At 43.1% G+C, this 15,348-nt stretch overlaps 1 protein-coding gene across 4 annotated transcripts in view; it reads left to right on the top strand.

Annotated features, from left to right (window-relative positions):
• FBXO16 (F-box protein 16) overlaps positions 1-15,348 on the top strand; it is a 105,146-nt gene that overhangs the window by 20,164 nt on the left and 69,634 nt on the right. For all 4 annotated transcript variants that reach the window (XM_056563814.1, XM_056563813.1, XM_056563816.1 and 1 more), the window contains exons 2-3: positions 7,143-7,254; positions 10,624-10,659. In XM_056563814.1, the coding sequence (XP_056419789.1) occupies positions 7,143-7,254; positions 10,624-10,659 (148 nt within the window). The remainder of the gene's footprint in view (positions 1-7,142; positions 7,255-10,623; positions 10,660-15,348) is intronic.

Genomic DNA, 15,348 nt, shown 5'->3' with positions numbered 1-15,348 from the left:
GCCTATTATATTAGTATATTGGATGTATATGGCCTATTATATTATTATATTGGATGTATATGGCCGATTATATTAGTATATTGGATGGAACATTATATAAGTGTATTATATGGTATATTATATTAGTATATTATATGGTACATTATATAAGTGTATTATATATTATATTAGTGTATTATATAGTATATAATATTAGTATATTGGATGTATATGGCCTATTATATTAGTATATTGGATGTATATGGCCTATTATATTAGTATATTGGATGTATATGGCCTAATATATTAGTATATTGGATGGTACATTATATAAGTGTATTATATGGTATATTATATAAGTGTATTATATGGTATATTATGTTAGTATATTGGATGGTACATTATATAAGTGCATTATATGGTATATTATATAAGTGTATTATATGGCCTATTATATTAGTATATTGGATGGTACATTATATAAGTGTATTATATGGTATATTATATAAGTGTATTATATATTATATAAGTGTATTATATGGTATATTATATGTGTATTATATGGTATATTATGTTAGTATATTGGATGGTACATTATATAAGTATATTGTATGGTATATTATATTAGTATATTATATTATATTAGTGTATTATATGGTACATTTTATAAGTGTATTATATGGTATATTATATTAGTATATTATATGGTACATTATATAAGTGTATTATATGGTATATTTTATTAGTATATTATATGGTACATTATATGAGTGTATTATATGGTATATTTTATTATATAATTGTATTATATGGTATATTATATGGTACATTATGAGTGTATTATATGGTATATTTTATTAGTGTATTATATTAGTATATTATATGATACATTATATAAGTGTATTATATGGTATATTATATTAGTATATTAAATTATACATTATATAAGTGTAATATATGGTACATTATATGTGTATTATATGGTATATTAACGGTATATTAGTATATTATATGGTACATTATATAAGTGTTTTATATGGTATATTATATTAGTATATTATATGATACATTATATAAGTGTATTATATGGTATATTATATTAGTATATTGTATTGTACATTATATAAGTGTATTATAATATTGTATGAATGTATTATATCGCATATTATATGGTATTTTGTAGGAATATATTGGATAATATACTGTATGAATATAAAGCTTATTGTATTAGTGCATTAAATGGTATATTGTATGGGTATATTATATAGTATATGGTATGAATGTAGTATAAAGCATATTGTATTTTATATGATACAGTGAGGGCATATATACGGTACATATAAGTATAATATTATAGTAGCTTAGTATATAGACTATTGTATGAGAGTATTATATATCGTATATTGTATTAGTATGTCATATGGTATATTGTATATGATATGGTGAGTATGTGTATGTGTATTATAGAGTAGTATATTAAATAATATAGTAGAACTGTATTTTATGGTTTTCTGTATGGGTATATTATATAGTATAGTATATAGCATGAGTATGATTGTATGAGTATATTACATAAGTATATTACATAGTATATAGCATATTGCATGGGAATATTACATAAAATATAGGATATGTATGTCATAGTAGCATATGATATAGACTATATGTATGAGCGTAATATATAGTATATTGTATTAGTATATAATATGGTGATTACATGGCTCCTGTATCTCCAGCGCTCCCATAGAGAATGTATTAAGCGCCTGTCGACCCCTCACATGCAGCCGGCAGATTCGGGGCCCCTTTTTGGACATCAGACACTTATCCTGAGGGGACACGTTTTTAAACACTGGAGTACGGCTGAGAATGAAAAAAGCCCAAAGTATTTTCTTAGTGATCTTATTACTAACCAGAAGAATTAGATTTTCAAGTCTATTATTTCTAGTTAGCCAATAAGGCAGTGTTTTCATCCAGGGTGCCTCCAGCTGTTGAAAAACTACAGCTTTGGCTGTCCGGGCATGCTGGGAGTTGTAGTTTTGCAACAGCTGGAGGCACACTGGTTGAAAACACTGGGTTTTAATATCGCCTTCAGCCAACAGCGCCTCCTAGAGGAAACCATCTGTATTATTTCAAAATCCAACCAGTTCATTTCACAATCACAAGAAGGATTTATTGTTACAAACCAGTTATTATCCCATCATATATAGCACCAACATACAGTCAGTATTCATAGCAGTCCATGTTCCCTGGAGCTCACAATTATCTCCCTGATTAGACCCCTCCCTTATACAGACCCCCAAATCAGACCCCTCCTTTATACAGACCCCCAAATCAGACCCCCATCAGACCCCAGGATCAGACTCCTCCTTTATACAGACCCCCAGATCAGACTCCACCTTTATACAGACCCCCAAGTCAGACCCCCAGATCAGACCCCTCTTTATACAGACCCCCAGATCAGACCCCCAGATCAGAACCCTCCTTTATACAGACCCCCAGATCCGACCCTCAGATCAGAACCCTCCTTTATACAGACCCGTCCTTTATACAGACCCCCAGATCAGACCCCTCCTTTATACAGACCCCCAGATCAGACCCCTCCTTTATACAGACCCCCAGATCAGACCCCTCCGTTATACAGACCCCCAGATCAGACCCCTCCTTTATACAGACCCCCAAATCAGACCCCCAGATCAGACCCCTCCTTTATACAGACCCCCAGATCAGACCCCTCCTTTATACAGACCCCCAGATCAGAACCCTCCGTTATACAGACCCCCAGATCAGACCCCCAGATCAGACCCCTCCTTTATACAGACCCCCAAATCAGACCCCCAGATCAGACCCCTCCTTTATACAGACTCCCAGATCAGACCCCTCCTTTATACAGACCCCCAGATCAGACTCCACCTTTATACAGACCCTCAGATCAGACTCCACCTTTATACAGACCCCCAGATCAGACTCCTCCTTTATACAGACCCTCAGATCAGACTCCACCTTTATACAGACCCCCAGATCCGACCCTCAGACCAGACTCCTCCTTTATACAGACCCCCAGATCAGACTCCTCCTTCATACAGACCCCCAGATCAGACTCCTCCTTTATACAGACCCCCAGATCAGACTCCTCCTTTATACAGACCCCCCAAATCACACCCCTCCTTTATACAGACCCCCAGATCAGACTCCTCCTTTATACAGACCCCCAGATCACACCCCTCCTTTATACAGACCTCCAGATCAGACTCCTCCTTTATACAGACCTCCAGATCACACCCCTCCTTTATACAGACCCCCAGATCAGACTCCTCCTTCATACAGACCCCCAGATCAGACTCCTCCTTTATACAGACCCCCAGATCAGACTCCTCCTTCATACAGACCCCCAGATCAGACTCCTCCTTTATACAGACCCCCAGATCAGACTCCTCCTTCATACAGACCCCCAGATCAGACTCCTCCTTCATACAGACCCCCAGATCAGACTCCTCCTTTATACAGACCCCCCAAATCACACCCCTCCTTTATACAGACCCCCAGATCAGACTCCTCCTTTATACAGACCTCCAGATCACACCCCTCCTTTATACAGACCTCCAGATCAGACTCCTCCTTTATACAGACCCCCAGATCACACCCCTCCTTTATACAGACCCCCAGATCAGACTCCTCCTTCATACAGACCCCCAGATCAGACTCCTCCTTTATACAGACCCCCAGATCAGACTCCACCTTTATACAGACCCCCAGATCAGACCCCTCCTTTATACAGACCCACCTGTATACGGACACCAGGCCAGACCCCATCTGTATACAGACACAAGGCCAGACCCCACCTGTATACAGACACCAGGCCAGACCCCACCTGTATACAGACTCCAGGCCAGACCCCACCTGTATACAGACTCCAGGCCAGACCCCACCTGTATACAGACTCCAGGCCAGACCCCACCTGTATACGGACACCAGGCCAGACCCCACCTGTATACACACACACCAGGCCAGACCCCACCTGTATACAGACACCAGGCCAGACCCCACCTGTATACAGACACCAGGCCAGACCCCACCTGTATACAGACACCAGGCCAGACCCCACCTGTATACAGACTCCAGGCCAGACCCCACCTGTATACAGACTCCAGGCCAGACCCCACCTGTATACAGACTCCAGGCCAGACCCCACCTGTATACAGACTCCAGGCCAGACCCCACCTGTTTACAGACACCAGGCCAGACCCCACCTGTATACAGACACCAGGCCAGACCCCACCTGTATACAAACTCCAGGCCAGACCCCACCTGTATACAAACTCCAGGCCAGACCCCACCTGTATACAGACTCCAGGCCAGACCCCACCTGTATACAGACACCGGGCCAGACCCCACCTGTATACAAACACCAGGCCAGACCCCACCTGTATACAGACACCAGGCCAGACCCCACCTGTATACAGACACCAGGCCAGACCCCACCTGTATACAGACACCGGGTCAGACCCCACCTGTATACAGACACCAGGCCAGACCCCCACCTGTATACAGACTCCAAGCCAGACCCCACCTGTATACAGACACCAGGCCAGACCACACCTGTATACAGACACCAGGTCAGACCACACCTGTATACAGACTCCAGGCCATACCCCACCTGTATACAGACACCAGGCCAGACCACACCTGTATACAGACACCAGGCCAGACCACACCTGTATACAGACACCAGGCCAGACCCCACCTGTATACAGACACCGGGTCAGACCCCACCTGTATACCGACACCAGGCCAGACCCCCACCTGTATACAGACTCCAGGCCAGACCCCACCTGTATACAGACACCAGGCCAGACCCCACCTGTATACAGACTCCAGGCCAGACCCCACCTGTATACAGACTCCAGGCCAGACCCCACCTGTATACAGACACCAGGCCAGACCACACCTGTATACAGACACCAGGCCAGACCCCACCTGTATACAGACACCGGGTCAGACCCCACCTGTATACCGACACCAGGCCAGACCCCCACCTGTATACAGACTCCAGGCCAGACCCCACCTGTATACCGACACCAGGCCAGACCCCCACCTGTATACAGACTCCAGGCCAGACCCCACCTGTATACAGACACCAGGCCAGACCCCACCTGTATACAGACTCCAGGCCAGACCCCACCTGTATACAGACACCAGGCCAGACCCCACCTGTATACAGACTCCAGGCCAGACCCCACCTGTATACAGACTCCAGGCCAGACCCCACCTGTATACAGACACCAGGCCAGACCACACCTGTATACAGACACCAGGCCAGACCCCACCTGTATACAGACTCCAGGCCAGACCCCACCTGTATACAAACACCAGGCCAGACCCCACCTGTATACAGACTCTAGGCCAGACCCCACCTGTACAGACAACAGGCAAGTCCCCCTATGTACAGGCCAGTATAATATTGTCGCCCTTATATATGAGCGGGTTCCATGTAATACCACATCTACCCTGCAGTGGGCAAATACTTACTAAATTATCAGTATTTAATAAGTGCCCACTGCAGGGTAGATGTGGTATTACATGGCACCCGCTAATATAATAAAGTCCTGTAGTAGTGTTCCTGGCAGGGGCATCTGACATCCATAATACAGTGTTCCTCAACTCGTGGTTCTCCAGCTGTTGCAAAACAAAGACTATCAGGGCATGATAGGAGTTGTAGTTTTGTAGCTGGAGAACACTGCCCTGATATGTATGGAATGGGATTATCCAGTTGGGATTCTTGGTCAGATGATCCCTCTAAGCCAATCAGCGTCCACAAGATGTTCCATACTCTAGGATAGCTGGACGGCAGCCATATTGACTCCTAGATTCTAACACATCTAAGATACGGCTGCCTAGAATGTCTAACACCTTGGTAGAGGAGGACGTCAGATGTCGTGCGACTCCGGATCACATCGCTCCACTTAAAAATGACACGAAACGTAAAGGAATTACATCCCTAATCTCCACATGTCATATTCCGTCCAAACATGTCAGCCGTGACAAATGGCCACAAGTCAAACAAGCCCGAGCGCTAATCCCGAGTGACCAAGCAAAATTCCATTTTTGTGAGAAAACGAAAATAAGTGAATCTTTGTGTAAACCCAACGCTGTACGGGCAGGTAGACTGGGTAAATATGGAGGGGGTGGGGTGTTTCCCATCCTCTATTGCAGTATTTCCCAAACAGGGTGCCTCCAGGTGTTGCAAAACTACAACTCCCAGCATGCCTGGATGGCATTTGGTTACAAGCAGCTATGTCCTCCCCTAGCATATTAACTCACCAGATTAAAGCAGCTATGTAATAACCTAGAACAGTGGCCTCCAAACTGTAGACCTCCAGCTGTTGCAAAACTGCAACTCCCAGCATGCCTGGATGGCATTTGGTTACAAGCAGCTATGTCCTCCTCTAGCAGATTAACTCATCAGATTAAAGCAGTTATGTAATAACCTAGCACAGTGGCCTCCAAACTGTAGACCTCCAGCTGTTGCAAAACTACAACTCCCAGCATGCCTGGATGGCATTTGGTTACAAGCAGCTATATCCTCCTCTAGCAGATTAACTCATCAGATTAAAGTAGTTATGTAATAACCTAGCACAGTGGCCTCCAAACTGTAGACCTCCAGCTGTTGCAAAACTACAACTCCCAGCATGCCTGGATGGCATTTGGTTACAAGCAGCTATGTCCTCCTCTAGCAGATTAACTCATCATATTAAAGCAGTTATGTAATAATCTAGCACAGTGGCCTCCAAACTGCAGACCTCCAGCTGTTGCAAAACTACAACTCCCAGCATGCCTGGGTGGCATTTGGTTACAAGCAGCTATGTCCTCCTCTAGCAGATTAACTCATCAGATTAAAGCAGTTATGTAATAATCTAGCACAGTGGCCTCCAAACTGCAGACCTCCAGCTGTTGCAAAACTGCAACTCCCAGCATGCCTGGACAGCCAAAGGCTGTCCAGGCATGCTGGGAGTTGCAGTTTTGCAACAGCTGGAGGTCTACAGTTTGGAGGCCACTGTGCTAGGTTATGCTGGGAGTTATAGTTTTGCACCAGCTGGAGGCACCCTGGTTGGGAAACACTGCTCTATCACCTCTCATGTTTTTTTTTTCTTTTTCCCGGAATGTAGGATAGAAAGTAAAGAAATGGCGTTCGCTCCACCAAAGAACACAGAGGGGGCGAAGCTGCAGACTAAGATGAGCACGTGGACCCCCCTGAACCACCCATTGATGAACGACAAGGTGAGATCCCCATCCCCCCACCTCATAAGGCGCCTTATGGTAAAATCTCATCAGTGCAGAGAAGCGAATGTTCGGGGGAAATAATTGGCGTGACAATCTGATAACATTTTCATAACTGTTTTGAAGACCTCTGCTTTCTGTCATTGAATAGAAACATCCAATGTTTCCTTACATGTGATCACGTATGACCCTGAGCTGATCTACTATATATCCAATATATAGCAAATATTCAGCTTTCATTCCCATGAGGAAATACATTAGTCATAATACCGCATTTTTAGCATAAATCAGTTTTATTAAAGGGCTTATCCAGGATTAGAAAACCACAGATTATTTCATCCAGTAACACCGCCACACCTGTCCTCAGGTCGTGTGTGGTATTAAAGGGGTACTCCGGTGAAAAACTTTTATTTATTTATTTATTTATTTTTTTAATCAACTGGTGCCAGAAAGTTAAACAGATTTGTAAATGACTTCTATTAAAAAATCTTAATCCTTCCTGTACTTATTAGCTGCTGAATACTACAGTGGAAATTATTTTCCGTTGGAAACACAGAGCTGCCTGCTGACATCATGACCACAGTGCTCTCTGCTGACATCTCTGTCCATTTTAGGGACTGTCCAGAGCAGCATATGTTTTCTATGGGGATTTTCTCCTACTCTGGACAGTTCCTAAAATGGACAGAGATGTCAGCAGAGAGCACTGTGCTCGTGATGTCAGCAGAAAGCTCTGTGTTTCAAACGGAAAATAATTTCCACTGTAGTATTCAGCAGCTAATAAGTACAGGAAGGATTAAGATTTTTTAATAGAAGTAATTTACAAATCTGTTTAACTTTCTGGCACCAGTTGAATTGAAAAAAAAAAAAAAGTTTTTCACCGGAGTACCCCTTTAAAACATGGCGCCATTCATTGGAGCTGAGCTACAATAGCACAAACAACCTAAAGACGGTTATGCTACTGTTTTTGGAAGAAATAAGCTCTTTTTTCTACTAATCCTGAATAACAATATAAAGTTTTCTAAAAGAAATCTGTAACTCCCTTTAATGCTTTGTATTTTAAAGCATACCTGTTATATCCCACAAAAAAAGTTACATGTTACTCAGTACCTTAACCCTGATTATGTAGATATGCTTTTTATGTGTCTAGCACCTATATTTCTCCCACAAATACCTTCTTTCTGTTGCTCACTTGGTTTGTCATTCTGCGGAGGGGGCGTGTTCTCACTCTGAATGACTCCTCTTCCTCCCTGAGTCTGCTGTGCTGTGCTGGGTCTCTTCATCCAATCCATGCGGGCTGCTCTGTAACCCCTTCCTCTCTGCTTTCATGCTGCAGTCTGATAGGACAGGAGTGAGCACGGAGGAGTCCTAGTCCCGCCCTCACTTCCTGGACTTTGTCCCGGCCTGTGCTTCAGCTGGGACAAAGATGACGCTGCAATCAGACAGGATTATGTTTTGGATAGTATGGGGACCCCTAGTGGTCTTTTTTATAAGCCATGATTTCTATATAAAGGGGATAACATTTTCTTATGAAGTTTATTAGTAAGATTAATGTTTTGCCAAGATGTACGACATATACATTTTTTTTTATTCTGACAGCGCCCATTTAAAAGGGAACTCCACGCTTTTCATCCATTCTTTGTTTTACATACATTTCAAATTTTAAAAAGTACCTGTCACCAAATAAACTTTTCTAAACTAACTCAGGCTATGTTTCCTAACTACTCCTAACACCCCTCCTGCCCTTAAAAAAAATTCAGAGCTTTAAAAAGCTGTGTATTATACCTTTATTCTTGCTCACATAGTGCAATCTCCCGGCAGGAGAAAGTAGATGCTTCCCAGTAGGCATGACATCACTGAAGCCTGCTGGGGGACCACTTCCACCCTCACATGGTTGCAGTGCTGTGAAGAATAGAAGACCTTAGGCTCTGTGCATGTTTTAGTCTGTGCAGCTTTCTGGGAGAATCTGTGGAGCTTTCACTTTCTGTGCAGCTGTCAATCAAGCTCAGTGCAGAGAAACACTTCCTGAGTTTGGACTCCTGCCAGGCCGGGAGGAGACCAAATTCACTGTATTAACTGTGGCAGGTTACAGAACAGAGCCACCTAGTGGCCATTTTTTATATTACATTTTAAACATATTTATGTTGATAATTTTAAAAGCAAGTGAATGGGAAAGTGTCTTCTAATTACACAAGGAACAATATAGTAAAAGTTTTATTTGGTGACAAGTACTAATTAATGCACAAATTCTGCGATGTGGACCTCAATATGCCAATGGAAATGTTTCCACTCACTGACAACAAGCAGAGATCTTGAATATGACAAAGAATGGATACATAAGGTGAATGAAGCACATGCAGAAGTGACAAGGGACAATTGTTTCCCCCTTAGGTGTGAACAAGCGTTTATCATGCATATATATATATATATATATATATATATATATATATATATATATATGGCACATCTTGTGGATATGCTGTAAATATGTAAGACAGTGTTTTCCAACCAGGGTGCCTCCAGCTGTTGCAAAACTACAACTCCCAGCATGCCCGGAGTTGTCGGCTGTCCGGGCATGCTGGGAGTTGTAGTTTTGCAACAGCTGGAGGCACCCTGGTTGGAAATACTTATTTAAAGGGGCACTCCTGTGGAAAACATTATTCTTTTTTCAATCAACTGGTGCCAAAAAGTTAAACAGATTTGTGAATTACTTCTATTAAAAAATCTTAATTCTTCCAATACTTATCAGCTGCTGTATACTGCAGAGGAAATTCTTTTCTTTTTGGATTTCTTTTCTGTCTGACCACAGTGCTCTCTGCTGACTCCTCTGTCCATGTCAGGAACTGTCCAGAGCAGCATATGTTTGCTATGGGGATTTTTTCCTGCTCCGGACAGTTCCTAAAATGGACAATGGAGCTGTCAGCAGAGAGCACTGTGGTCAGACAGAAAAGAAATCCAAAAAAAAAAGGAATTTCCTCTGTAGTATACAGCAGCTGATAAGTACTGGAAGGATTAAGATTTTTTAATAGAAGTCATTTACAAATCTTTTTATCTTTCTGTCCAGTTGATTTAAAAAAAATAAATAAAAAAAGTTTTCCACCGGTGTACCCCTTTAAGTGTAGGATACTTCTATAAGGCTCTTGTACAGTTCGGGTACTTTTCCCAAAATAGCGAGAAGGTTTCGGTAACCACAATTTTACTGCAGCCGTCGTACAACCGAGAGTCACTATGGACATAGATTCTCTTTTTAGTGTAGAGGGGCCGGTGTGTATTTTAGCCCTAGGCGCAGGAATATTTCTCAGTGTGTTACATTGTATCCTACATGTGCTGTATACTTTAGATTTACTGCTGGGAACCTTCGTGTTTACTTAGGTGTTCGAAGAAAGAAGAGCGCTACTCGGAAAATGGGTACGAGGCGATCCTGCGGCCGCTCACTCACGTGATGTATAGGTCACCGGCGACTGTTCTGTCTCCCATGATTAATGCCGCTATATTGTGTCCATAGAAATTCTGTCACATCGGCATTCTTACTGTATTATATCTCCATAGTAACAAAAGATCTACAGTCCTGGCCAAAAGTTTTGAGACCCACACAATTTTTGTTTTTTACAGAGTTTTGCTGCTTTTGTGTTTCTAGATCTTTCTATAGTTACTGATGTACGGTTATAAACTTTTCATGCGTTTTTATACTTTTATGGATGAATACATCAAGTTTATAAAATACTATATATTTCCAGGGCTGACCCCTATTCATTTACTAGACTTCTGCACTTCTCCCTATGAGGCTATGTCCGCAGAATAATTCCGCCAGAAATTGAATGCACAATTATGTTCAGTAGGACATCTTTACACATCAGAATTTCCACATTCCGCAAAATTTAAAGTGTACCTGTCGTTAACAAAAACTTTTCACGTAGTGTAGATCATACTATTATATGTATACTTGTGATATTCATTGGTTAAACAATTTGTATATTTTTGGATGAAAAAATGCTGTCCCTGGAGCTATTGCCTGTGTGTTTCTATAAGGAGACAAAATGCAGGAAGTGAGGGTGGCTCGGGAGCATGTCACGGAGCCTCAGTGTACAGAGCCCTGCTTGTCCTCAGTGTACAGAGCCCCGCTTGTCCTCAGTGCACAGAGCCCTGCTTGTCCTCAGTGTACAGAGCCCTGCTTGTCCTCAGTGTACAGAGCCCAGCTTGTCCTCAGGTACAGAGCCCCGCTTGTCCTCAGGTACAGAGCCCCGCTTGTCCTCAGTGTACAGAGCCCCGCTTGTCCTCAGTGTACAGAGCCCTGCTTGTCCTCAGTGTACAGAGCCCTGCTTATCCTCAGTGTACAGAGCCCACCTTGTCCTCAGTGTACAGAGCCCACCTTGTCCTCAGTGTACAGAGCCCACCTTGTCCTCAGTGTACAGAGCCCCGCTTGTCCTCAGTGTACAGAGCCCTGCTTGTCCTCAGTGTACAGAGCCCTGCTTGTCCTCAGTGTACAGAGCCCCGCTTGTCCTCAGTGTACAGAGCCCCGCTTGTCCTCAGTGTACAGAGCCCCGCTTTTCCTCAGTGTACAGAGCCCCGCTTGTCCTTAGTGTACAGATCCCCGCCTGTCCTCAGTGTACAGAGCCCTGCTTGTCCTCAGTGTACAGAGCCCTGCTTGCCCTCATTGTACAGAGCCCTGCTTGTCCTCAGTGTACAGAGCCCAGCTTGTCCTCAGTGTACAGAGCCCCGCTTGTCCTCAGTGTACAGAGCCCCTCTTGTCCTCAGTGTACAGAACCCTGCTTGTCCTCAGTGTACAGAGCCCTGCTTGTCCTCAGTGTACAGAGCCCTGCTTGTCCTCAGTGTACAGAGCCCTGCTTGTCCTCAGTGTACAGAGCCCTGCTTTTCCTCAGTGTACAGAGCCCCGCTTGTTCTCAGTGTACAGAGCCCTGCTTGTCCTCAGTGTACAGAGCCCTGCTTGTCCTCAGTGTACAGAGCCCCGCTTGTCCTCAGTGTACAGAGCCCCGCTTGTCCTCAGTGTACAGAGCCCCGCTTTTCCTCAGTGTACAGAGCCCCGCTTGTCCTTAGTGTACAGATCCCCGCCTGTCCTCAGTGTACAGAGCCCTGCTTGTCCTCAGTGTACAGAGCCCTGCTTGCCCTCATTGTACAGAGCCCTGCTTGTCCTCAGTGTACAGAGCCCAGCTTGTCCTCAGTGTACAGAGCCCCGCTTGTCCTCAGTGTACAGAGCCCCTTTTGTCCTCAGTGTACAGAACCCTGCTTGTCCTCAGTGTACAGAGCCCTGCTTGTCCTCAGTGTACAGAGCCCTGCTTGTCCTCAGTGTACAGAGCCCTGCTTGTCCTCAGTGTACAGAGCCCTGCTTTTCCTCAGTGTACAGAGCCCCGCTTGTTCTCAGTGTACAGAGCCCTGCTTGTCCTCAGTGTACAGAGCCCTGCTTGTCCACCCACACACTATACACATTTTTTAACCAATGTGTATTACAAATATACATATAATAGTATTATCTGCATTATATAAAACGTTTTTGCTAATGACAGGGACACGTTAAAGATCTTTAAATTTTGCAGGATTGTGGGCAGAATCCCATTAAAGTCAAAGGGGCTCAGAGTTTCGTCAGAATTCTGTGTTTTTGAGCATACAGAAATTCCACTCAAATTCTGCAAATCTGCAAAATTTCTGCCATAATCTTTGCAGATCCGAATTTGAGCGGAATTGCAGAATTTTCGCCGTGTGAAGATAGCCGTATGCTGCACATCAGCTTTTGGCCCATATACTGACTGGTGACATTTTTACCTATCCACCGCTTGGAGTTGATCACAATTTTGGTGTTTTTGTTTTTCCACTCACTTTTTAAGGATTTTCCACTGGTTCTTAATGGGATTGAGATCTGGGAAGTTTCCTGGCCATGGACCCAAAATTACAATGTTTTGTTTACCTTAGTTATCAATTCTGACATGGTCTCCATTATGTTTGAAAAAGTCTTCTTCATCACCAATTTGCTCCTGGATCAGTGGGAAAAGTTGTTCTTGGAGAATAGATATCATTCTTTATTCATTGCAATGTTTTTAGGCGAAATTTGGAGGGCGATCAGTCCCTGGTTTGAAAAGTTCTCCCTCCCCCTCCCCCCCCCCCCCCCCATATGAATGGTCTCGGGAGGCTTCACTGGTGGCCTGACACAGGACTCATGGTAGTGTCACCTTTTCGTCCTTTCAGATGACCCAAACAGTCTGACAGTGCTATTGAGCCTTTGCATAAACTTTGTTTTGGGCAAAAAAGTTTAAGTTCATGAAATGCTGATAATATTACTTCAGTAACCATAGAAACATCTGACTAAAAGATGGAAAAATGTTGAAGCAGCAAACTGTGAAAAACCTAAATTTGTGTCAAAATTTGTGTACATAACTGTACAGGTTATATAGTACAGAAATCATTAAAAGAGTAGTCTACTGCAGTGTTTCCCAACCGGGGTGCCTCCAGCTGTTGCAAAACTAAAACTCCCAGCATGCCCGGACAGCCAAAGGCTGTCCGGGCATGCTGGAAGTTGTAGATTTGCAACAGCTGGAGGCGCACCGGTTGGGAAACACTGGTCTACTGAACAGTATTTCCAGTCCGTTGTGCCCGGGCTTCAAAAAAAGAAAAAAGAAAACAAAACTTTAAAGGGGTACTCTGCCCCTAGACATCTTATCCCCTATCTAAAGGATAGGGGATAAGATGTCTGATCGCGGGGGTCCCAGCTGGCGGATCTCAGTGCAGCACCCGGCTGCGGGGGGCGTGATGTCACAGCCACGCCCGTTGTGACGTCACACCATGCCCCCTCAATGCAAGTCTATGGAAGGTACTCCGATGGAATTTTTTTTTTTTTTAAATCAACCGGTGCCAGAAAGTTAAACAGATTTGTAAATAACTTTTATTTAAAAATCTTAATCCTTCCAGTACTTATCAGTTGCTGTATGCTCCAGAGGAAGTTCTTTTCTTTTTGAATTTCTTTTCTGTCTGACCACAGTGCTCTCTGCTGACACATCTGTCCATTTTAGGAACTGTCCAGAGTAGGAGCAAATCCCCATAATAAACCTCTCCTACTCTGAACAGCTCCTAAAATGGACAGAGGTGTCAGCAGAGAGCACTGTGGTCAGACAGAAAGGAAATTCAAAAAGAAAAGAACTTCCTCTGGAGCATACAGCAGCTGATAAGTACTGGAAGGATTAAGATTTTTAAATAGAAGTAATTTACAAATCTGTTTAACTTTCTGGCACCAGTTAATTAAAAAACATTTTTTCCAGTGGAGTACCCCTTTAATCGCTGGGTTCTTGGTCATCTCTCTTACCAAGACTTTTCTCCCCCAATTAAATAGTTTGGTGGGGCTGCAGCTATAGGTAGAGTCCTGGTTGTTCCTTCTTCTTCCATGTAAGAATTATGGAGACCACTGAGCACCATTTGGACCTTTCAGTGCAGCAGAAATGTTTTTGTCCCCTTCTCCAGATCTGTGACTCCACACAATCCTGTTTCTGAGCTCTACAGGTAGTTCTTTTCCTCCTCATGATGTGATGTTTGCTCTAATATACATTGTCTGCAGTGATACCTTATATATAGACATCTGTAATTTTGTTATCACCTCGTCATTATGAGGTATTGAGTGCAGAATGATGGGGAAATTCTTATTTTTTCTTTTCTAGTACAAGGAGCAACATAAAATGTAAAAAAAAGAAGTGCAGGTGTGAAAACTTTCTACAGTCATGGCCGTAAATGTTGGCACCCCTGAAATTGTTCTAGAGAGTGAAGTATTTCTCACAGAAAAGGATTGCAGTAACACATGTTTTCTATACACATGTTTATTCCCTTTGTGTGTATTGGAACTAAACCAAAAAAGGAGGAAAAAAAGCAAATTGAACATAATGTCACCAAACTCCAAAAATGGTCCGGACAAAATTATTGTCACCCTTTCAAAATTGTGGAAAAATAAGATTGTTTCAAGCATGTGATGCTACTTTATACTCACCTGGGGCAAGTAACAGGTGTGGGCAACATAAAAATCACACCTGAAAGCAGATAAAAAGGAGAGAAGTTCACTTAGTCTTTGCATTGTGTCTGTGTGTGCGCCACACTAAGCATGGA

The sequence above is a fragment of the Hyla sarda genome, chromosome 3, assembly GCF_029499605.1.
Source record: "Hyla sarda isolate aHylSar1 chromosome 3, aHylSar1.hap1, whole genome shotgun sequence".
NCBI lineage: Eukaryota > Metazoa > Chordata > Amphibia > Anura > Hylidae > Hyla > Hyla sarda.
The sequence above is the reverse complement of the archived record's forward strand: the minus strand, read 5'-3'. Positions and strand labels throughout refer to the sequence as shown.